General features: G+C 46.7%; 2 protein-coding genes across 5 annotated transcripts in view; both read left to right on the plus strand.

Annotated features, from left to right (window-relative positions):
* KCTD19 (potassium channel tetramerization domain containing 19) overlaps nt 1-24,170 on the plus strand; it is a 48,631-nt gene that overhangs the window by 1,356 nt on the left and 23,105 nt on the right. Inside the window, exons 2-8 of one of the 4 annotated variants that reach the window (XM_077288773.1) lie at nt 2,025-2,175; nt 2,267-2,458; nt 2,576-2,707; nt 2,824-3,043; nt 4,608-4,759; nt 5,089-5,192; nt 15,031-15,173. In XM_077288773.1, coding sequence (XP_077144888.1) covers nt 2,079-2,175; nt 2,267-2,458; nt 2,576-2,707; nt 2,824-3,043; nt 4,608-4,759; nt 5,089-5,114 — 819 coding nt within the window. In that variant the 5' untranslated portion in view covers nt 2,025-2,078 and the 3' untranslated portion in view covers nt 5,115-5,192; nt 15,031-15,173. Of the gene's footprint in view, nt 1-2,024; nt 2,176-2,266; nt 2,459-2,575; nt 2,708-2,823; nt 3,044-4,607; nt 4,760-5,088; nt 5,193-12,720; nt 13,167-14,771; nt 15,174-24,170 lie in introns of those variants that run through there. The other 3 variants (XM_077288774.1, XM_077288776.1, XM_077288777.1) reach the window with 3 other exon arrangements.
* On the plus strand, nt 8,546-22,743 carry LOC143808967 (uncharacterized). The gene is made up of 4 exons (XM_077292145.1): nt 8,546-9,688; nt 9,783-10,910; nt 15,031-15,173; nt 22,738-22,743. Exons 1-4 carry the CDS (start codon nt 8,788-8,790, stop codon nt 22,741-22,743), a joined length of 2,178 nt encoding a protein of 725 aa, XP_077148260.1. The 5' UTR covers nt 8,546-8,787.

Here is a 24,170-nt window from a genome sequence, read left to right on the forward strand (position 1 = left end):
TTTCCAGGGGGCGGGCGCACAGGGGGTGGGAGGGGGTTGGTGACAAGGATCTTTATTTAAAACACGAAAAAAAAAAAAAGATTTTTCATTCATTCTCTCCAGCGAACGCTGCTGGAGAGAAGAAATGAATGGCGGCTTCAGCACCACGCTGGGGGGACAGCGCTTACTGTAGCGCTGTCTCCTGCACTGCACACGGACAGCATCCGTGTGCAGTACGTGTTTTACACGGACCCATTGACTTTAATGGATCCGTGCGCTCCCACGAACACTGACATGTCTCCGTGTTTTGCACACGGACACACGGTCCGCAAAAAATCAATGACGTGCAGACACACATAGATTTTAATTTGTCTACGTGTGTCAGTGTCTCCGGTACGTGAGAAAACTGACACCTCACGTACCGGAGCCACTGACACCTCACGTACCGGAGCCACTGACGTGTGAAACCGGCCTCAGACTGATGGCAGACGGGTTTTCCGGGACCGGTCTGTGTTCAGACTGGTCCATCATTTCCTGCTCACCTCTTAGCTCTCGGAGTCCTGCTTGGCCGAGCTGGATGTCCTATGTGAACAGACCCGAGCGCTCCACCTGCAGCCGATGATGGAGGTTTGTTCACTGTCTTAAAGAGAACATGCAACATCACAAAATCCACGACAGCAAGGGGCACGCCATTCTGCGCTCCCATGACATGATTGTGGCGTACCGACTGGTTGCTATGATGGCCGGGGGTCTGCTGAACACCCGTGTGCTTGTCATGATGTCACTTCTTTACTCTGTCCGTACTGGCACTCATAGGAGACTGATTTCTGCTGCATACAAGTATCTAGTACATGTGATTGGACAATTGCAGCGTCAGGTCCCCTAAAGGGACTATTAAATCCAGTAAAAAGTGATTAAAAAAAAATAACATTTCTCCATTAAAAATAATTGAAAAAACCCCACACACATTTGGTATTGCTGAGTTCATAAGTGACCGATCTATAAAACTATAAATGAAATTAATCCAATTGGTAAATGGTGTAATTTAAAAAAAACAAAACAAAAAAAACAAATCCAAACAGTCAGAATTGCAGCGATAAGTGGTGATAAAAACATCGTATCTAACCCCAAATGGTATCAATAAAAACTTCAGCTCAGGGCACAAAACCAAGCCATCACCCAGCCCTAGAGCCCGAAAAATGTAGTAGCTACGGGTCTCTGAACATTGTGACACAGGCGACATGTATATAATTTTTTTTTTTTTTTAGAAAACTGTAAATATATATATATATAATTTTTTTTTTTCTATTTCACCGCACGTGGAACGTGAACGTTGTTCTCTATAGCCAGGAAAACCGTGTTCAGACTGGTAGAGTCTACCTGGGTCTGTGCTTGTGTCTGATGCGAGCTGAGCATTGTGGAAGAGGCACCTGCTTCCCCCTATTTCTGTCATTTGAGGGTTTCGGCACCATGAAGTAATGTTGTTTTGTGTAGGACATATGCATTTATGTACAGTTTCCACCCACCTCTCACATGGCCCCCTGTTCAGACTTTGGTTTTATTGTCTTGATTGCTTTCAGTGTCTGAAACTTTGCCCCGTGCTCAGGGCACAATATAATACGTATACCGGGACCACCTCCACGAGACCCTCCCTATACCAGGAACATTCCATGAGACCCTCCTGTACACCAGGAGTGCCCCCAGATGACCCTTCAGTGTATCGGGAGCACTATCGGATGACCTTTCAGTGTACCGGGACTGCCCCCAGATGACCCTTCTGTGTACTCGGAGCCCCCTAGATGACCCGTGTACCCGGAGCTTCCCGAGATGACCCTTCCATGTAGCGGGAGCGCTCTCAGATGACCTTTCAGTGTACCATTAGCGCCCCCAGATGACACTTCAGTGTACCGGGAACTCCCCCAGATGTTCCTTCCGTGTACCAGGGCCGCCCCCCACATGACCCTCTGTATTTTTCTGGTCTTCTAGTGCGTTTTGTCTTTCTTCATTAGTACCTGTCATTTGCTTTTTTGCTTTGCCATTAACAGGCCCTAGAAAAGTTTTAAGAGGCTCCCCACCTGCGCCAGCAGATACCCCCGGGCATGCCTGTCCCTGAGAAGTTGTCCACCAGCTACCGGAAGACTCGTAAATTCAGCTGCCGCCTGTCTGAGCTGCCGGTGAAAAGTTCCCCATCTTCAGGTGATGACGGGTCCGTTCACAAGGGGGCTTCCAGGATGATCTGTCACACTCCGCTCCATGTTACTACCCGATCATACGTTCTGTCTTTCAGGCGATCGAGACAAAGCTCCTCTCGGCCTTTTTGACCACCCTTTTCTGAATGTGCAGGAAAACGTTTCTTACTGGTTCTTTCATATTGACCTGCTGGAGACATATCCTGGGCTGGTCACAGATGACAACTTGCTTTGGTTTTCAGACACTTTTGCTTTGATAGAATGTGGCTGTCAGGACGTCCGATTCATAGGTCAGAAATATGGGGGAGGGGGTGGGGGCAAAAAATATAAATAATGACAATTGTGAAATGTTTGGACCATGTACAAAAGATTCTGCTCGTTCTGCAGCATTTTCTGACCTCCGACAGGAGACTTACTAAACAATGGAAAGTTTTTCTTGCTGGAGAAGTTCTTGGATTTTGAGGCTTTGGAAGCTGAAATCCAATCTCTGGGAATTCCAGGGCTGCTCCAGGTGCTCTACGCCGAAAAGAAATCCTCAGGTGAGACTTTTTTTTTTTAAACCATAGATGTCTGGGATAAGATGAGCGCTGGATAAAGTGACATGGGTTGTGGTGGAAGCAATAGCAGCCCCCAATAGTTAATTATTTGTGTCTAGGGTATGCAGGTGGCAGCCCCCAGATGGTACCGTCCTCCAGTAACAATGCAGCGGGTAGAAAAGGAGAACCGCACAGAGCAATGAAGCCTTTCTACATCCTGGCCCTGGAGCTATTGGCGAAGTACCCGGACTCTGCTCTGGGCCAGCTCAGAATAGAGAGCAGTGTGGATGGCAGCAAGTTGTATATCATCGGCACCGGGACCCTCTTCCTACATGTAAGGTACATGGCACTAGGCCCGGGGCAGCCGAGTATTGTCTAGGATCTTAAAGGGAGTCTGTCACCTCCAAAATCGTATATGAGCTGCGGCCACTGGCCACATTCTGTAATGCTGTAGATAAGCCCCTGATGTGACCTGAAAGATGAGAAATAAAGGTTATATTATACTCACCCAGGGGCGGTCCCGCTGCGGTCCGGGTCCGATGGGCGTCGCGGTCCGGTCCGGGGCCTCCTATCTTCATACGATGACTTCCTCTTCTTGTCTTCACGCTGCGGCTCCGGCGCAGGCGTACTTTGTCTGCCCTGTTGAGGGAAGAGCAAAGTACTGCAGTGCGCAGGTGCCGGGAAAGGTCAGAGAGGCCCAGCGCCTGCTCACTGCAGTACTTTGCTCTGCCCTCAACAGGGAAGACAAAGTAAGCCTGCGCCGGAGCTGCAACAAGAAGAGGACGTCATCGTATGAAAGATAGGAGGTGCTGGACCGGACCATGACGCCCATCGGACCTGGACCGCAGGTTACATTGGGGGCTTATCTAGAGCATTACAGAATGCTGTAGATAAGCCCCTGATGCCGGTGGCCGCAGCTCATATACGATTTTGGGGGTGACAGATTCCCTTTAATCACACTTGTATGCCAGAAAAGTGCTTTAAAATGACGTAGCCCAAAAGATGAATGTTTTAGTGCTGGTCATATTTGCTCCAACACTTTGGGCCTTTTAGCCATTTTTTACATCGTGTTTTGCACTTTTCTAAAAAGTGTATGGTGCATGCAGGCCACGGGACCTTCAGGATGTGACGAGTGTTTGTGTGGAAGAATGGGCCAAAACTCACCTGAGCAATGCCTGCGACTAGTTTCTTCATACAGAAGGCGTCTTGAATCAGTGACTGGCAGTGGTCATTGGCTTGCCGGGTGTGGCGAAGCACTAAATCACTGCCTTGAGACACCAATGTCTGGCACGCCACCAACGTCAGCGACTGGCCGGTTGTGTGTATTGCAGTGCAGGGGGGTTGGTTTACGAGGACGCATATCAGCTGAAGAAGGCACTGGAGTTGGCAGGCTCCCCTCCTGCAAGAGATCGGTCGCACCCTCTGCAATTGTTACACCGTTGGTTATTTTTTCTTCAGGGCGTTATTGTTTTATTACTGGCACATGAAATGCCACTAATACGCAGACGTGTTTCTGTGGATTTACCCCTCATCAGTGCAAAGCAGGAGCACTTGTTGGCTGGGTGGGTGGCCTATGACAGGGGGTTTAAGGGTGAAGTTTCTCGTTGTTTAGGGAGACTTTAGATTCCAGGGGTGACCATTGAATGAATGCTCTCTACTAGAAGAAACTTTACCCCTTAGTCCCGTTTATTTTATAGGTAGTCTAAATCCTGTTATGCCAGATTGTCGAATAGTTCAGATTAGGGGACAGTCATTGGATGAACTGTTTATAGAACTACTCTAAGACGGGTAAAACCTCTCTACGGCAGACATGAGCTCTCCTGGATCATCAGATGTAGTGTCATGGTGCTCCTGGCACACGGCGGCCTCATATTAATGCTGTTACCAATTGCTCTATCACCAGGAATTGGATGGGAACTTGCCGACTTCCCTTGACCAGAAGCTTTCTGGAGATTTATGGTTTGTGCTTGTATCTGGACAGAGGTGATGCTCTTTATCAGCCCATGAGAGAAGCCGTCAGATCGTACCTGAAGTCCCGGGCCAGCATGGATGCAGGTAGGACTCGCCCCGGTCATACATGCAAGGCAGCCATGCCCACATCTGTGGATTGTCAGGGCATATGTCCGTCAGGATCTCTGATCCTACTGCGTCCTGACTGTCACAATATTCGTTCCCCATCGATTCCCAGCACTGTATATAAGAATATATGAAGTCTATTGCTGAAATTAGACCCGAGCTTAATAACTGCTATTAAATGAAAGCAATCCTTGTGTTTACCCTGCAAAAATAATAAGTGCAGCTCCGATGACTTCAGGCAGCAGCACATTGTCTGCAGGGAGCCGACATCTTGTTCTTGTGTAATGTGTTCATCTATATTTACTCAGGTGACACCTGGACATCCGAAGTCTGAGCCTTCCCCAGTCATCAGACCGTCAGGGTCTATGTCCGCAGCCACTAGTACGCCACGTACTTGAAGACTGTGCTGAAGGTAGCGTCACGGACCGACCGTCCTGTATTGTGTCCGTCTAGTCGTCCCAAGAATCTGCTTATTCTTCAGCAATGAGAAAAATCTAGTTATTGGTGTCATTAAGTAATTAAATGCTGGGTCATCTATAAATGCTCAGAGGGCAGAAGGTTCATGAAATCATGCCCAGTTAAGCGCAGCCGGAATTACACATCGTTCACAATATTGGGGAACGCGGCTGTACAGGTACAAACATAAGAGTCTTAGGCTGTGTGCACACGTCTGGAATTTTGGAATTTCCGCGGCAATTCCGGAACTCCCTGCGGTGGGAAAAACGCATGCGGAATTGGCATGCGTTTTCCCGCTAAACACTAGCATTTTGCAAGCATAATTAGCTTTCAGAATGCTAGCGTTTTCCAAGCAATTTGAAGCATCACTTGGAAAACTGACAGGTTGGTCACACTTGTCAAACAGTGACAAGTGTGACCAACTTCTTACTATTGATGCTTCCTATACAGCATCAATAGTAAAAAGATCTAATGTTGAAAATAATTTAAAAAAATAATCATGATTTTCTCACCTTCCGGCGGCCCCCGCAGGCTTCCAGCTCTTCGCGATGCTCCCGTTCCCAGTAATGCCTCGCGGCAATGACCCCAGATGACGTAGCGGTCTTGCGAGACCCCTACGTCATCACAGGTCATTGCCGTGAGGCATTATTGGGAACGGGAGGCTGCCGGGGACGCCGGAAAGTGAGAAAATATATATATATATATATATATATATATATATATATATATATATATATATATATATATATATATATATATATATATATATATATATATATATATATATATATATATATATATATATATATATATATTTATATATTTTTCTCATGGCCAAAAGTATTGACACCCCTGCAATTCTGTCAGATAATACTCAGTTTCTTCCTGAAAATGATTGCAATCACAAATTCTTTGGTATTATTATCTTCATTTAATTTGTCTTAAATGAAAACACAAAAGAGAATGAAGCAAAAAGCAAAACATTGATCATTTCACACAACTCCAAAAATGGGCCAGACAAAAGTATTGGCACCCTCAGCCTAAGGCTACTTTCACACTAGCGTCGGGAACAACCCGTCGCTGTGCGTCGGGCCGCCGTTCCCGACGCTAGCGTGGTCTCCGCCGCACAACGGGGGCAGCGGATGCATTTTTCCCACGCATCTGCTGCCCCATTGTGAGGTGCGGGGAGGTGGGGGCGGAGTTCCGGCCGCGCATGCGCGGTCGGAAAAAGTGGACCGTCGGGAGCAAAAAACGTTACATGTAACGTTTTTTTTTTCCCGACGGTCCGCTAACACACGCCCAAGCGTCGCAAAACGGACGCGACATTTTGCAATGCGTCGCAAATGTGTCGCTAATGTTAGTCTATGACGAAAAAACGTATCCAGCAAGAACTTTTGCTGGATGCGTATTTTCGGCAAAACGACGCATTTGCGACGTATTGCAGTTAACGCTAGTGTGAAACCAGCCTAATACTTGGTTGCACAACCTTTAGCCAAAATAACTGCGACCAACCACTTCCGGTAACCATCAATGAGTTTCTTACAATGCTCTGCTGGAATTTTAGACTATTCTTCTTTGGCAAACTGCTCCAGGTCCCTGATATTTGAAGGGTGCCTTCTCCAAACTGCCATTTTTAGATCTCTCCACAGGTGTTCTATGGGATTCAGGTCTGGACTCATTGCTGGCCACCTTAGAAGTCTCCAGTGCTTTCTCTCAAACCATTTTCTAGTGCTTTTTGAAGTGTTTTTTGGGTCATTGTCCTGCTGGAAGACCCATGACCTCTGAGGGAGACCCAGCTTTCTCACACTGGGCCCTACATTATGCTGCAAAATTTGTTGGTAGTCTTCAGACTTCATAATGCCATGCACACAGTCAAGCAGTCCAGTGCCAGAGGCAGCAAAGCAACCCCAAAACATCAGGGAACCTCCGTCATGTTTGACTGTAGGGACCGTGTTCTTTTCTTTGAATGCCTCTTTTTTTTTCTCCTGTAAACTCTATGTTGATGCCTTTGCCCAAAAAGCTCTACTTTTTCTCATCCGACAGAGAACATTCTTCCAAAACGTTTTAGGCTTTTTCAGGTAAGTTTTGGCAAACTCCAGCCTGGCTTTTTTATGTCGTGGGGTCTTCCTGGGTCTCCTACCATACAATGCCTGTTCATTCAGATGCCGACGAATAGTACGGGTTGACACTGTTGTACTCTCGGACTGCAGGGTAGCTTGAACTTGTTTGGATCTTAGTCGAGGGTCTTTATCCAACATCCGCACAATCTTGCGTTGAAATCTCTTGTCAATTTTTCTTTTCCGTCCACATCTAGGGACGTTAGCCACAGTGCCATGGGCTTTAAACTTCTTGATGACACTGCGCACGGTAGACACAGGAACATTCAGGTCTTTGGAGATGGACTTGTAGCCTTGAGATTGCTCATGCTTCCTCACAATTTGGTTTCTCAAGTCCTCAGACAGTTCTTTGGTCTTCTTTCTTTTCTCCATGCTCAATGTGGTACACACAAGGACACAGGACAGAGGTTGAGTCAACTTTAATCCATGTCAACTGGCTGCAAGTGTGATTTAGTTATTGCCAACACCTGTTAGGTGCCACAGTAAGTTACAGGTGCTGTTAATTACACTAATTAGAGAAGCATCACAGTGCCAATACTTTTGTCCACCCCCTTTTTTAGGTTTGGTGTGGAATTATATCCAATTTGGCTTTAGGACAATTCTTTTTACCCTTCGCAAAGACAGCACCCCACATGAGAGAGAGGGATCCGCCCATAGGAACAGGAAACCTACAGAATAAAAGGAGGCGGTCCCCTCTCCTCCTCAGTTTAGGTTTCCTGTTTCTATGGGAACCCGAAGTACCTGCAGTCAAGAGGATTCCTGGGCCATGCACCCGCCTGCGTCAGTCTCCGTGGGAACGGCAGGGGCTGCGGTGCCAGAAGCAGCGGCGGGGGAGCCACTGTTTGCAGCCTCCCCCCTCGTCTGGTCGGTCGCCATGGTCCGGGTTCGGTGCCGCTGGTCCGCCCGGCTCCATGAGGACGCGCGTGCTCAGCGGCTGGCTTCTTATCCAGCAGCCGCCGCATGGTAAGGAGGAGCGGCGCGTCTAACCCGGAAGTCGCTGGAGCACTTCCGGGTTGGGTCCGGGGAGGCAGGAGATTCGGCGCCAAATTTAAAAATGCAGCGCTAGCGTCGGCCGGTGTGTGTAAGTATGGCTTCACCGGCCGATGTAGCGCACTTGCCTGTAACAGAGCGGTCTCCCAGCAAGGAGACAAGTGCCAGGAGCAGCACCAAAAGTGGGGATCGATCTCAGGAAAAGCGATCTGCCACCAAACAAAAGGATCTTTCTTCAAAGAATCCGCCTCCAGAACCGGTACCTGTCAGCTTCACTGGGTGAGTTTTTAAAAGAGTCTCTTCCCATATGCTGATATATGTTCCTCCTGTATCCCCTTCCTCTAGACTAAGAAAAGGACACATAAAACCAAACACAGAGAATGTGCCTTATGTTTACAACCCCTCCCGGACTCATATACAAAAAGATTATGTGCAGAATGCATCATGCTAACTTTACGGCAGGAAAACGTAATGACTCCGTCCGACGTTAGAGCCATAATACACGAGGAAATGCAGGGTCTGGCGCATACAAGTAGCACCAGTACCCGTCAGCCTAGCCGGTCCCGATCTCCAACAAGCCCAGAGTCAGAGGTAGTACAAAAATCCTCTGACGAAGAGGAGTCTCAGCCAAGTTCATCGGAATATGAAGGAGGGCTTTGTCTACCAAATAGCAGCATAGACAATGTAGTAAAAGCCGTCAGAAGCACGATGGGGTGTCCAGACGAGAAGGGAAAGAAGTCAGCTCAGGACATCATGTTTGCGGGGTTAGGACAGAAAAAACGGAGGTCCTTCCCCGTCATACCCACAATTAAAGAGCTAGTTAAAAAGGAGTGGGAAAAACAGCATACAAGAGGTTTTTTACCATCCTCTGCTAAGAGACGCTACCCCTTCAGTGATGAAGAACTTAATACTTGGCAAAAAATACCAAAGGTTGACGCGGCAGTGGCCTCAACTTCTAAGCAATCGGTCTTACCTGTTGAAGACTCGGGGACTCTGACTGATCCCTTAGACCGAAAGGCAGAAGCCTTACTTAAGAGGTCATGGGAGGCTAATACGGGGGCATTCAGGCCAGCCATTTCTGGCACCTGTACTGCAAGATCGCTGCTAGTATGGACAGAGCAGCTGGAGGAACAAATTAGAGGTGGAGCTTCGAGAAATACAATTCTATCGAAAATCCCTCTAATGAAAGAGGCAGTAGCATTTCTAGCTGATGCCTCGGTGGACTCGCTACGCCTAACAGCCAGGTCAGCCGGCCTAGTGAACACAGCCCGGCGAGCACTCTGGTTGAAAAATTGGAAAGGGGACGCACAGGCCAAAGCAAAACTTTGTGCGATCCCCTGCCAGGGTGAGTTCCTATTTGGGAAAACTCTGGATGAGCTCTTAAACAAAGCAGGAGAGCGGAAGAAGGGCTTCCCTAACCAGTATCTTCCCTCTTACAGGAGAGCCTTCAGGAGACGCCCCTTTACCAGAAACAAACCGGCTGAGCAAAGGGAGCGCTGGGAGACAAAGGATCCAAAACAAAGAGGTGCTCTGTTTTCCGGATCTTATAACCAAAAACGTAACAAATACCGTTAATTATGAAGTGGGCGGTAGATTGAAATATTTCTTTTCTAAATGGAAGCTGATAACATCTAGTCATTGGATTCTGGACATTATTGAAAACGGATTAAGATTAGAGTTTGATAGAATCCCTTGGGATTCTTTTATAGTAACATCTCCAAAAGGACGACAACAGCAAGAAGCTCTAGAATCAGAGATCCTGTCGCTTCTATCTAAAAAAGTATTGATAGAGGTTCCCCGGGGTCAGGAAAAGAAGGGGTTCTATTCCCCTTTATTCTTGATCAATAAGCCGGATGGTTCATTTAGAACCATCATAAACCTTAGAAAACTAAATTCCTTTCTGCGTAACCATACCTTCAAAATGGAATCCATTAGTTCTACCATCAAACTTTTGTTTCCTAGGTGTGTCATGGCCGGGATAGACCTAAAAGATGCATATTATCATCTTCCCATACATGCCGAACACCAGCAGTATCTAAGGGTGGCAGTCATCATGAAAGGACAGGTTCGTCACTTTCAGTATGTAGCAATGCCATTTGGGCTTTCTATGGCCCCCCGCATCTTTACAAAAGTGATATTAGAGGTGATGGCTTATCTGCGCCAACAGGACACTCTGATAATACCCTACCTGGATGACTTTCTAGTGGTAGGAGACTCTATTGCTCAATGTAAAATGCGGTTGTCTAACACGATCTCATCCCTGCAGGAGTTGGGTTGGATCGTCAATTTCGAAAAGTCCAGACTGAATCCAGACACTACTCAAATGTTTCTAGGGATCCAGCTAGACTCCGTAAGTCAAAGAAGCTTCCTCCCGCATTCAAAGAAAATGATTATACAGTCAAAGGTGTCAGAAGCAATAAGAAACCCATACATGACACTAAGGAAGGCTATGTCCTTATTAGGATCATTGTCCTCATGTATCCCGGCTGTACCCTGGGCTCAATTCCATACCCGCCAATTACAGTACGAAGTATTGTCTGTCCAGGGACAAAGAGGACACCTGGAGAGTAAACTAACTCTCTCTAGAGATGTCATAGAGTCTCTATCCTGGTGGCTAGATATGGGACACCTTTCAGGAGGTGTACCTTGGGTAGTAGATCCATCCAAAATAATTACTACCGACGCCAGCCCTACGGTGTGGGGTGCACATATGGAAGATGACATAGTCCAGGATACCTGGAATCAGGCAGAATCATCATGTTCGTCAAATTGGAAGGAATTAACAGCAGTAGGAAAAGCCTTAAATTATTTTCTTCCACAGATTCAAGGAGCAGATGTAAGAGTTTTCTCAGACAACTCCACCACAGTGGCCTATGTAAACCGTCAGGGCGGTACACGGTCAGGAAGTCTGATGACCATCGCAGGGGAGATCCTCCAGTTTGCAGAGACTCATCTTACGTCCCTAACAGCTCTACACATCAGAGGAGTAGAAAATACCAAAGCGGACTACCTCAGTCGAAACAGGCTGCGCCAGGGAGAATGGTCCTTAAACAGAACCGTGTTCAGACTAATAACAAGAGCATGGGGAGTGCCTCAGATCTATTTGCCACAAGAGGCAACAGGCAAGTAGAAAGATTCGCTTCCCTGAACTCCATGGATCATCCAGACATGCTGGACTCCCTACATCATCCTTGGGACTTCAGACTGGCTTACGCCTTTCCTCCAATGTCTCTAATTCCGCTAGTGATCAGGAAGATCAGGAGGGAACGTGCAAGGGTAATCCTCATTGCACCCTTCTGGCCAAAGAGACCGTGGTTCTCCTGCCTCCAAAGCATGTGTCTATCCGATCCATGGATTCTTCCATTGGACAAGGAACTACTGTTCCAGGGGCCGTTTTTCCACCCGCAAATGAAAGGGCTTCACTTGACGGCGTGGAACTTGAGCGGCAGTTACTAAGCTCAAGGGGTTTTTCAGAACAGCTAGTAAAAACCCTGCTACTAAGTAGAAAAAGATCTACCACCCTGATATATAGCAGAGTTTGGAAAAAATTCTTAGAATTTCATACAGTACCATTCACTAATCAGGTTCCGATAACACCTATTCTAGAGTTCCTACAAAAAGGTAGAGAATTAGGATTATCAGTGAACACCTTAAGAGTCCAGATATCAGCGTTAGGAGCCCTATATGGATATAATATAGCCGCTGATAGATGGGTCTCCAGATTCATTAAGTCTTGTGAACGAAGTAACCCGGTACATATTCCCCGTCTACCTCCGTGGGACTTAAATCTAGTGCTAGAAGCCTTAACCAGCTCCCCATTTGAGCCTCTAGACTCTATACCTCTAAATGTCCTCACATATAAAGTAGCCCTTTTGGTAGCCCTGACCTCAGCCAGACGTGTTAGTGACATCCAGGCCCTATCAGTAGACCCACCATTCTTACTGATATTCCATGATCGTATAGTCCTAAAACCAGACCCCTCTTACCTCCCTAAGGTAGCATCCACCTACCACAGGTCACAGGAAATATTTCTCCCTTCCTTTTTTGATTCTCCTGTAACCCCTGAACAACATAAGTTCCACACCTTAGATGTCAGAAGAGCCATCCTGACTTATATAGAAAGGTGTCAAACATGGAGGGAGAGTAGGGCTCTGTTTATCTCCTTTCAGGGCCACAAGAAAGGACATGGGGTCACGAGAGCTACCATATCTCGGTGGATCAGAGATGCTATCTGCTTGGCCTATACACCAAAAGGCGAGATTCCTCCAGTGGGTATTAAAGCGCACTCAACACGAGCCATGGCTTCCTCCTGGGCGGAACAAGCGGATGTCCCGATCCATCTAATATGTAAGGCCGCAACTTGGGCTACACCTTCTACCTTTTACAACCATTATAGACTTGATCTATCTTCTTCTTCTGATTTGACCTTTGGTAGAGCTGTGCTTAGTACAGTAATCCCACCCGAGTAATGACTCTCTGAAAATCTCTCATGTGGGGTGCTGTCGTGGCGAAGGGTAAAAAGCCGGATTACTCACCGGTAATGCTCTTTTAATGAGTCCACGACAGCACCCATTTACAACCCTCCCTGATTATGCACAGCTCTTTCTTTAATTCACAAATAATGGTTGTATAGAGTTTTTAAGATATTTTGCTGAATAAGAATTAATACTAAAGCTTTTGCGGTTCCCTTTTTATACTCTGTAAACTAAACTGAGGAGGAGAGGGGACCGCCTCCTTTTATTCTGTAGGTTTCCTGTTCCTATGGGCGGATCCCTCTCTCTCATGTGGGGTGCTGTCGTGGACTCATTAAAAGAGCATTACCGGTGAGTAATCCGGCTTTTTGTGTTTTTTCATTTTAGACAAATTAAATGAAGGTAAGAATACCAAAGAATTTGTGATTGCAATCATTTTCAGGAAGAAACTGAGTATTATCTGACAGAATTGCAGGGGTGACAATACTTTTGGCCATGACTGTATAATGTGTGTGTGTGTGTGTGTGTGTGTGTGTGTGTATATATATATATATATATATATATATATATATATATATATATATATATATGTGTGTGTGTGTTAGATATATATATATATATATATATATATATATATATATATATATATATATATATATATATATATATATATATATATATATATATATTCTCAATTATATGGTTCCCAGGGCCTGGATGAGTCTCCTCTCATCCACCCTGGGTACCAACCGCACATGATCCGCTTACTTCCTGCATGGTGGGCATAGCCACATGCGGAAAGTGGATCAATGCATTCCTATGTGTGCGGAATCCCCGCGAATCCGCACAGAGAATGAACATGCTGCGTTTTTTTTCCGGAATGCGATTCCACCGTCGAAAACAACACAACATGTGCACAAAAATTGTGGCTTGCGTTCTAATAGGATGCTTAATGTAAGCGTTGTTTTTATAGCGAAAAACCTGGAAGTTTTTTTTTTTTTTCTCGTTTGTTATTGGCTGAAAAATACAGATGCATTTTTAGAGCAAAATAACCAGAATTTCTGCACTTGGTAGCATAGAAAAAATGCTTCAAATCAGCACCAAAACCACATGAGAAGAAAGCAAAAAAAAAAAAAGTCGGACGAAATTGCTATTTGCACTTTGGTTCAAACACCCATGGGAACGTGATGGTCTTATGTGTGCAGCATCTTGTTCATGGGTGTCAGACTCTAGGTCCGCCGACCTGAGCTGACCCGCTCTGTCCTGTTTTATTTCTGTGGCCCACAAGGTCAGGACACAGAAGGATCACACTCCACTTTCCCTGTACTGGTCATTCTACGTCGACCACCTGTTCGTTTCCTAAGGCTAGGTTCCCATTGCGTTAATGGGTGAGCGGTAACTGACAGCGTTGCACGGCGAAATTAACGCCGTGCAGCGCGTCAGTTAGCGCTCCCAATGCCGGCAATGTTAAAGCGCATTGCTAGCGCGTGTCATTTTCGTCACGCGCTAGCGATGTGCCGTTCTTTTGTAGCGCGCCTCGGACGCTGCTTGTAGTGCGCCTTGGACGCTGCTTGCAGCGTCCGCGGCGCTCCCGAGGTCCGTTCCCCGCTCTCGCAGATCGGGGATCTGCACTAACAGGGACGTTTAACGCAACCCCTTAAAAGACATTGCGTTAGCGCAATTTGCTAGCGCTTAGCGCTAAACAGATTGCCCTAATGCAATGTGACCCTAGCCTAAAAGAGTAGCATGAAGGTGAGCGGCTCCCCAGGGGTGGCTCTGTTGTGGCCCTTGCTCCCCAGGGATGGCCCTGTTGTGGGCTCTGTTGTGGCCTCCGCTGCCCTGGGGTGGTTCTGTTGTGGCCCTGCTACCTCAAGCTTGGTCCCCTCCTCCCTCCTTGGCCAGTTGATGCATTGCAATCTGTGCTTGTACATGTTGCACTGACTTTTTCATGAGCCCTTACAATTACAAACGCCCCTTTAACTGCCTCTATAATGCTGATGTGGCCCTCTGTGAGAATGAGTTTGACACCCCTGAATGAAGACAGAGGGACAGGACCATTCCCGGACATTGGTTATGGGACCTGGTCCTGCCCTATTACATAACACAACATAGAGGTTGGTGAAAATTATCCCATTGCATCTGTCACTAGAGAGGATGGGAAAGTCTGAGAACTACAGGGACAAGTTCACATCTGCTGCTTCCTCTGTCCCTGCAGTATCCGGAGCTTCTGCAGAACTCCAGGAAGATGCGCTGGATCAGCTGCGGGTCCTCCCTGTTGGTGAACGGAGATGGAGAGATATTCAGACACATCCTGATCTTCCTGAGACTGGGGAGTCTTTACCTTCCCTCCGAGTTCGGGTAGGGAACCAGCTCCATGCTTTATCTGCCATAATTCCTATTATGACCCCAATGGCGAGGGTCTCAGAGGAACAAGTAAGTCTGCGACGTACAAAAATCCAGCTCATAGGGCAGTGGTAACTGGGTTGACCATATAACTACTCCTAACGCCAACACTAGAAGTAGCCGGGGAACATGCCTACGTTGGTCGCTAGATGTCTCGCGCCAGCCGGAGGACTAACTACCCCTAGAAGAGGAAAACAAAGACCTCTCTTGCCTCCAGAGAATAGACCCCAAAAGTCGGATACAAGCCCCCCACAAATAATAACGGTGAGGTAAGAGGAAATGACAAACACAGAGATGAACTAGGTTTAGCAAAGAGAGGCCCACTTACTAATAGCAGAATGTAGTAAGATAACTTATATGGTCAACAAAAACCCTAACAAAATTCCACACTGGAGATACAAGAACCCCCGAACCGTCTAACGGCCCGGGGGGAGAACTCCAGCCTCCCTAGAGCTTCCAGCAAGGTTAGGATACAGATTATGTACAAGCTGGACAAAAATGCAAACAAAAACAAATAGCAAAAAGCAAGAAAGCAGACTTAGCTTAATTTAGCAGGAAACAGGATCAGAAGACAAGAGTACAACAGATTAGCTCTGATTACAACGTTGCCAGGCATTGAACTGAAGGTCCAGGGAGCTTATATAGCAACACCCCTGACCTAACGACCCAGGTGAGTATACAAGGGATGAATGACATACCCAGAGTCAAATCACTAGTAACCACTAGAGGGAGCCAAAAGGTAAATTCACAACAGTACCCCCCCCCTTAGTGAGGGGTCACCGAACCCTCACCAAGACCACCAGGGCGATCAGGATGAGCGGCGTGAAAGGCACGAACTAAATCGGCCGCATGCACATCAGAGGCGACCACCCAGGAATTATCCTCCTGACCATAGCCCTTCCACTTGACCAGGTACTGAAGCCTCCGCCTGGAGAGACGAGAATCTAAGATCTTCTCCACCACGTACTCTAACTCGCCCTCAACCAACACCGGAGCAGGAGGCTCAGCAGAAGGAACCACAGGCACAACGTACCGCCGCAACAAGGACCTATGAAATACGTTGTGAATGGCAAACGACACCGGAAGATCCAGGCGAAAGGATACAGGATTAATGATTTCCAATATCTTGTAAGGACCAATGAAGCGAGGCTTAAATTTGGGAGAGGAGACCTTCATAGGAACAAATCGAGAAGACAGCCATACCAAATCCCCAACGCGAAGTCGGGGACCCACACCGTGGCGGCGGTTGGCAAAACGCTGAGCCTTCTCCTGTGACAACTTCAAGTTGTCCACCACATGACTCCAGATCCGCTGCAACCTATCCACCACGGAATCCACCCCAGGACAGTCAGAAGGCTCCACATGTCCCGAGGAAAAACGAGGATGGAAACCAGAGTTGCAGAAAAATGGCGAAACCAAGGTGGCGGAACTAGCCCGATTATTAAGGGCAAATTCAGCCAACGGCAAGAAGGTCACCCAATCATCCTGATCAGAAGAGACAAAACACCTCAAATAAGCCTCCAGAGTCTGATTAGTTCGCTCCGTTTGTCCGTTAGTCTGGGGATGGAAAGCGGACGAAAACGACAAATCAATGCCCATCCTACCACAAAAGGATCGCCAGAACCTGGAAACAAACTGGGATCCTCTGTCCGACACAATATTCTCAGGAATGCCGTGCAAACGAACCACGTTCTGGAAGAACACAGGAACCAGATCAGAAGAGGAAGGCAGCTTAGGCAAAGGAACCAGATGGACCATCTTGGAGAAACGATCACATATCACCCAGATGACAGACATGCCCTGAGACACCGGAAGATCCGAAATGAAATCCATAGAGATGTGTGTCCAAGGTCTCTTCGGGACAGGCAAGGGCAAGAGCAACCCGCTGGCACGAGAGCAGCAAGGCTTAGCTCGGGCACAAGTACCACAGGACTGCACAAATGACCGCACATCCCTTGACAAGGAAGGCCACCAAAAGGACCTGGCCACCAGATCTCTGGTGCCAAAAATTCCCGGGTGCCCTGCCAACACCGAGGAATGAACCTCGGAAATGACTCTGCTGGTCCATCTAGCAGGCACAAACAATCTGTCAGGTGGACAAGAGTCAGGCCTACCAGCCTGAAATCTCTGCAACACACGTCGCAGATCTGGAGAAATAGCAGACACGATAACTCCTTCCTTAAGAATACCCACAGGTTCAGCGACTCCAGGAGCATCAGGCACAAAGCTCCTAGACAGAGCATCGGCCTTCACATTCTTAGAACCTGGTAAATACGAGACCACAAAGTCAAAACGGGAGAAAAACAATGACCAGCGGGCCTGTCTAGGATTCAGGCGTTTAGCAGACTCGAGATACATCAGATTTTTGTGATCAGTCAAGACCACCACACGATGCTTAGCACCCTCGAGCCAATGACGCCACTCCTCAAATGCCCACTTCATGGCCAACAACTCCCGATTGCCCACGTCATAATTTCGCTCTGCTGGCGAAAACTTCCTAGAGAAAAAGGCACAAGGCCTCATAGTAGAGCAACCAGGGCCTCTCTGCGACAAAACGGCCCCTGCCCCAATCTCCGAAGCATCCACCTCAACCTGAAAGGGAAGTGAGACGTCAGGCTGGCACAAAACAGGCGCCGAAGTAAACCGGCGTTTCAACTCCTGGAAAGCCTCCACGGCAGCAGGAGCCCAGTTAGCTACATCAGAGCCTTTCTTGGTCATATCCGTCAGCGGTTTAACAACGCTAGAGAAATTTGCGATAAAACGACGGTAGAAGTTAGCAAAACCCAAGAACTTCTGAAGACTCTTAACTGACGAGGGTTGAGTCCAATCATGAATAGCTCGGACCTTGACTGGATCCATCTCCACAGCAGAAGGGGAAAAAATAAACCCCAAAAAGGGAACCTTCTGTACACCAAAGAGACACTTTGAGCCTTTTACAAACACAGAATTTTCACGCAGAATCTCAAAAACCATCCTGACCTGCTCCACATGCGAGTCCCAATCATCAGAAAAAAACAGAATATCATCCAGATAAACAATCAAAAATTTATCCAGATACTTCCGGAAAATGTCATGCATGAAGGACTGAAAAACTGAAGGTGCATTAGAGAGCCCAAATGGCATCACCAAGTACTCAAAATGACCTTCGGGCGTATTGAATGCGGTTTTCCATTCATCGCCCTGCCTAATGCGCACAAGGTTGTACGCACCACGAAGGTCTATCTTGGTGAACCACTTGGCACCTTTAATCCGGGCAAACAAATCTGACAACAGCGGCAAAGGATACTGAAATTTGACAGTGATCTTATTTAAAAGCCGATAGTCAATACAAGGCCTCAAAGATCCGTCCTTTTTGGCCACAAAAAAGAATCCCGCACCAAGAGGGGAAGAAGGACGGATATGCCCCTTCTCAAGAGACTCCTTGATATATGAACGCATCGCGGTATGTTCAGGTACCGACAGATTAAACAGTCTCCCCTTAGGAAACTTACTGCCAGGAATCAAATCTATTGCACAGTCACATTCCCTATGAGGAGGCAGTACACTGGACTTAGACTCGCTGAAGACATCCTGATAATCAGACAAATACGCCGGAACTTCCGAAGGCGTAGAAGAAGCAATAGACAAGGGCAGGGAATCTCCATGAATTCCATGGCAGCCCCAACTTGACACTGACATAGCCTTCCAGTCCAAGACTGGATTATGGGTCTGTAACCATGGCAAACCCAAAACAACCAAATCATGCATTTTATGCAGAACAAGAAAACGTATTACCTCCCGATGTTCGGGAGTCATGCACATGGTAACCTGTGTCCAAAACTGCGGTTTATTTTTTGCCAATGGCGTAGAATCAATACCCCTAAGAGGGATAGGATTTTCCAATGGCTCAAGAACAAATCCGCAGCGCTTGGCAAATGACAGATCCATAAGGCTCAGGGCAGCACCTGAGTCCACAAACGCCATGACAGGATACGATGACAGTGAGCAAATCAAAGTTACAGATAGAATAAACTTAGGTTGTAAATTACCAATGGCGACCGGACTAACAACCTTAGTAAGACGTTTAGAGCATGCAGAGATAACATGTGTAGAATCACCACAGTAGTAACACAAGCCATTCTGGCGTCTATGAATTTTCCGCTCATTTCTAGTCAGGATTCTATCACATTGCATTAAATCAGGTGCCTGTTCACACAACACCATGAGGGAATTTGCGGTCTTGCGCTCCCGCAACCGCCGGTCGATTTGAATAGCCAGGGCCATAGAATCATTCAGACCTGTGGGAATGGGAAAACCCACCATCACATTCTTAATGGCTTCAGAAAGGCCATTTCTAAAATTTGCAGCCAATGCACACTCGTTCCACTGGGTCAGCACGGACCATTTCCGAAATTTTTGGCAATACACTTCAGCCTCGTCCTGGCCCTGAGACATCGCCAGCAAGGCTTTTTCTGCCTGAATCTCAAGATTGGGTTCCTCATAAAGCAAACCGAGCGCCAGAAAAAACGCATCAATGTCAGCCAATGCCGGATCTCCTGGCGCCAGCGAGAAAGCCCAATCCTGAGGGTCGCCCCGTAAAAAAGAAATAACAATTTTTACTTGCTGAGCGGAGTCTCCAGATGAACAGGGTTTCAGGGACAAAAACAATTTACAATTATTCCTGAAATTTCTAAATTTAAATCGGTCTCCGGAAAACGGTGCAGGAATCGGTATCTTAGGTTCTGACACAGGATTTCTGATAACATACTCTTGTATGCCCTGCACACGAACAGCAAGCTGATCCACACTTGTAATCAAGGTCTGGACATTCATGTCTGCAGCAAACACAAGCCACTCAGAGGTAAAGGGGAAAAGAAAAAAAAATGAGAGAGAGAAAAAAAAAACTCAGAACTTTCTTTCTTATAATCCCGCTTCTGCAATGCATTTAACATTTAATACTGGCCTGGCAAACTATTATGACCCCAATGGCGAGGGTCTCAGAGGAACAAGTAAGTCTGCGACGTACAAAAATCCAGCTCATAGGGCAGTGGTAACTGGGTTGACCATATAACTACTCCTAACGCCAACACTAGAAGTAGCCGGGGAACATGCCTACGTTGGTCGCTAGATGTCTCGCGCCAGCCGGAGGACTAACTACCCTTAGAAGAGGAAAACAAAGACCTCTCTTGCCTCCAGAGAATAGACCCCAAAAGTCGGATACAAGCCCCCCACAAATAATAACGGTGAGGTAAGAGGAAATGACAAACACAGAGATGAACTAGGTTTAGCAAAGAGAGGCCCACTTACTAATAGCAGAATGTAGTAAGATAACTTATATGGTCAACAAAAACCCTAACAAAATTCCACACTGGAGATACAAGAACCCCCGAACCGTCTAACGGCCCGGGGGGAGAACTCCAGCCTCCCTAGAGCTTCCAGCAAGGTTAGGATACAGATTATGTACAAGCTGGACAAAAATGCAAACAAAAACAAATAGCAAAAAGCAAGAAAGCAGACTTAGCTTAATTTAGCAGGAAACAGGATCAGAAGACAAGAGCACAACAGATTAGCTCTGATTACAACGTTGCCAGGCATTGAACTGAAGGTCCAGGGAGCTTATATAGCAACACCCCTGACCTAACGACCCAGGTGAGTATACAAGGGATGAATGACATACCCAGAGTCAAATCACTAGTAACCACTAGAGGGAGCCAAAAGGTAAATTCACAACAAATTCCTACCTGTATGTGTATTATATAAAAGGAAAGGTACACACAAGATGGGAACTTAAAGCGCAAGCGTCTCCTAATACGTGTAATGAATGTTCCCCTGAGCGACTCTAGGTCCCTAATTCTGAAATGTCACTAAGCAGTGATCCTACTCCTAGTGCCCTCGCCCTGGTGGTCTTTATACCCCAGAATGGCCTCAAGTCACAATTTACTTATTTAAAAAAAAAATATCTCTATCTCCTTTCTGACATATTATTCCATCCATGTGACCTAGGCCTATTTGACCATGGATGGAATATTATTAATTAAATTTTTTTTTTTATGCGACACTGACCAAAGTCGCGGTTATCGCATTAAAATTCCGGCACCGTCTTACTAATGGGTAGATGATGCCGTCATCCTGGGGGGGTGTCCACCTCAGGCACCCACAATCGCTGTGATTGGCTGTCCAGAATTGAACAGCCAATCGCAGTATTTCCCATTGTTTCAGGCAATCTGATTGCCTGAAACAGTGATGTCCCAGCCTAGGATCGAGTACCGATGTAATCTATTCTAGGCTGGTGCCTGGCATCACCAGAACTGACTGATTGGCGCGATCGATTACATCGATCATGCCAATAGCAGGGCCCAGCAGCAATGTGATTGTGCTGTGACCTCCCTAGGATCGGAGCTGTAAGAGCACCGATCCTAGGCCAGTGCCTAAAACGCCAGGCATGGCCTGGACCCACTGATTGCCGCGATCGACAATTGCATCAATCACAGGGCACAGCGGCAGTGTGACCGCTCTATGACCTGTCAGTCACCTGTGAGTGCACTGCAGGTCCTCACACTAGTTGAGGATTTCTGCAGTGTGGTCGCCACACTACAGGATCTCCTGCTGTGCTGGGCCTTGTGGTGCTACAGAAGCCTGTGACGCCACAAATCCCTGCTGAAGAAATAAGAGACAACAACTGTAAGGCCGGTGTCACACTCAGCGTATGAAAATACGGTCCGTATTTTACGGCTGTAATACGCAGAAATGTTCTGTAGCATAGCGCCTACTACGTGTCTTGGGGGACACTCGCTTGGCACGGGATTAATGCACTCGGGCACGGTTTTCTATCAAAACACATTCTCTTAGGTTTATTTTACACAACATAAACCACATCCACAGGAACTTAGTAACAGCTTGAACAGTATCTGGACATATTCAACTTTACCACAGTTCATCTCTGACCCCGGTCAGCATTATACACGGTTTTCAGATCGTTACCCGTTGGCAACCTTCACGGGTTCCTGGACACCTCTTAGCCTCTGAGGTGCCCATACACAATGTCTCTCACTCTGACCTTGGTCAGTACAATACACGAATCTCCATTCGTTACCTGTTGGTGCCGCACAGGTTCTCGGATTCCTCTCCTCCACAGAGGTATCCTTCAGACGTTCACACTCAGTCTTCCATTTTCTCTGACCCCGGTCAGCATTATACACGAATCTCCATTCGTTACCTGCCATTGCTGCGCAGGTTCTCGGATACCTCTCTCCACTAGACTAGAGGCATCCTTCCGACATTCTCACACTGACCCCGGTCAGTACACCACGGATCTCCATCCGTTCCACAGTCTGGTCTGTGCGAGGTCCAGAGCCCCTGCCATGTGCTCTTCAGGGAGCCGCCACTCCCAACACATGGGGCTCTCTCCAGGACCTTCCAGCACAAACCACTCAGATCCACACTCAGAGCCCATGTGATCAAACCTCAGTCACATTATATGCTACCAACCACTCCCCTAGATGGGAGTGTGTTTGGCTAATCTGACCCTCCCATCTCTCAGATCTAGCCCTGCCAATCTCCCTAGCTAAACACACACAATTCACTTGTCATCATCATCGTCTTTGCTTCAGATTGACAGTGCAGAGTGTCTCCCTCTGCGACACACACACCGGCCATTCACCATAATGCCGGACTTTGACTCACCACCACACTTATATCTGTGATTATCATGCATTCCTATGGCCTCGATACGCCTCTATACACACTCTGGGAAGCTCATACAGCGCCCCCTACCTACAACCTAGGTCACTATACTACAGTTCCCAAAATAGTGATCCGTATGTCATCCGTAGGCAGGGTGTGGCAGCGTATTTTGCACATGGCATCCTCCGTATGTAATCCGTATGGCATCCGTACTGCGATATTTTCTCGCAGGCTTGCAAAACCGACATCTAGTGGATTTATGTGCTCAAATGTTCGTTAAAACATATATACAGTGTGTATGTGTATATGTATGTGTGTGTATGTATATATATATATGTATATGTATATATATATATATATATATATATATATATATATATATATATATATATATATATAGTATTCAGCGCGAGATGTATGTGAAAAGCCGGTAATTCAATTGCCGGCTTTTTCTTTCTCCTTCACAAACCCGACAGGATATGAGACGTGGTTTACATACAGTAAACCATCTCATATCCCCTTTTTTTTTTTTTTTGCATATTCCACACTACTAATGTTAGTAGTGTGTATGTGCAAAATTTGGGCGCTGTAGCTTGTAAAATAAAGGGTTAAATTGCGGAAAAAATTGGAGTGGGCTCCCGTGCAATTTTCTCCACCAGAGTGGTAAAGCCAGTGACTGAGGGCAGATATTAATAGCCTAGAGAGGGTCCGTGGTTATTGCCCCCCCCCCCCTGACTAAAAACATCTGCCCCCAGCAACCCAGAAAAGGCACATCTGGAAGATGCGCCTATTCTGGCACTTGGCCGCTCTCTTCCCACTCCCGTGTAGTGGTGGGATATGGGGTAATGAAGGGTTAATGTCACCTTGCTATTGTAAGGTGACATTAAGCCAGATTAATAATGGAGAGGCGTCAATTATGACACCTATCCATTATTAATCCAATAGTACGAAATGGTTAATAAAACACACACACACACATATTATTAAAAAGTATTTTAATGAAATAAAGACACAGGGTGTTGTAATATTTTATTATCGTGGTAATCCACCTGAATACCCTCGTCCTGTAAAAAAAGGTAAAATAAAAAATCAACAATATCCCATACCTTCCGTTGCTCTGTCAGTACCACGATGTAAATCCATCTGAAGGGGTTAAATCATTTTACAGCCAGGAGCTGTGCTAATGCAGTCGCTCCTGTCTGTAAAATGTTGTGAATGAATGTAATGCAGGGGAATGTCCTGTAATTACCTTGAGTCGCGGTGATGCGCCCTCTGCTGGACGTCCTCATA

This window comes from Ranitomeya variabilis, chromosome 2 (assembly GCF_051348905.1).
Source record: "Ranitomeya variabilis isolate aRanVar5 chromosome 2, aRanVar5.hap1, whole genome shotgun sequence".
Lineage (NCBI taxonomy): Eukaryota > Metazoa > Chordata > Amphibia > Anura > Dendrobatidae > Ranitomeya > Ranitomeya variabilis.

Coding starts and splice junctions, on each gene's coding strand:
- LOC143808967 (XM_077292145.1), top strand. CDS start 8,788: ATGCTAACTTTACGGCAGGAAAACGTAATGACTCCGTCCGACGTTAGA. Junction 9,689..9,782: donor TTGTGCGATCCCCTGCCAGG/GTGAGTTCCTAT, acceptor TCCCTCTTACAG/GAGAGCCTTCAGGAGACGCC. Junction 10,911..15,030: donor ACAAAGAGGACACCTGGAGA/GTAAACTAACTC, acceptor CTGTCCCTGCAG/TATCCGGAGCTTCTGCAGAA.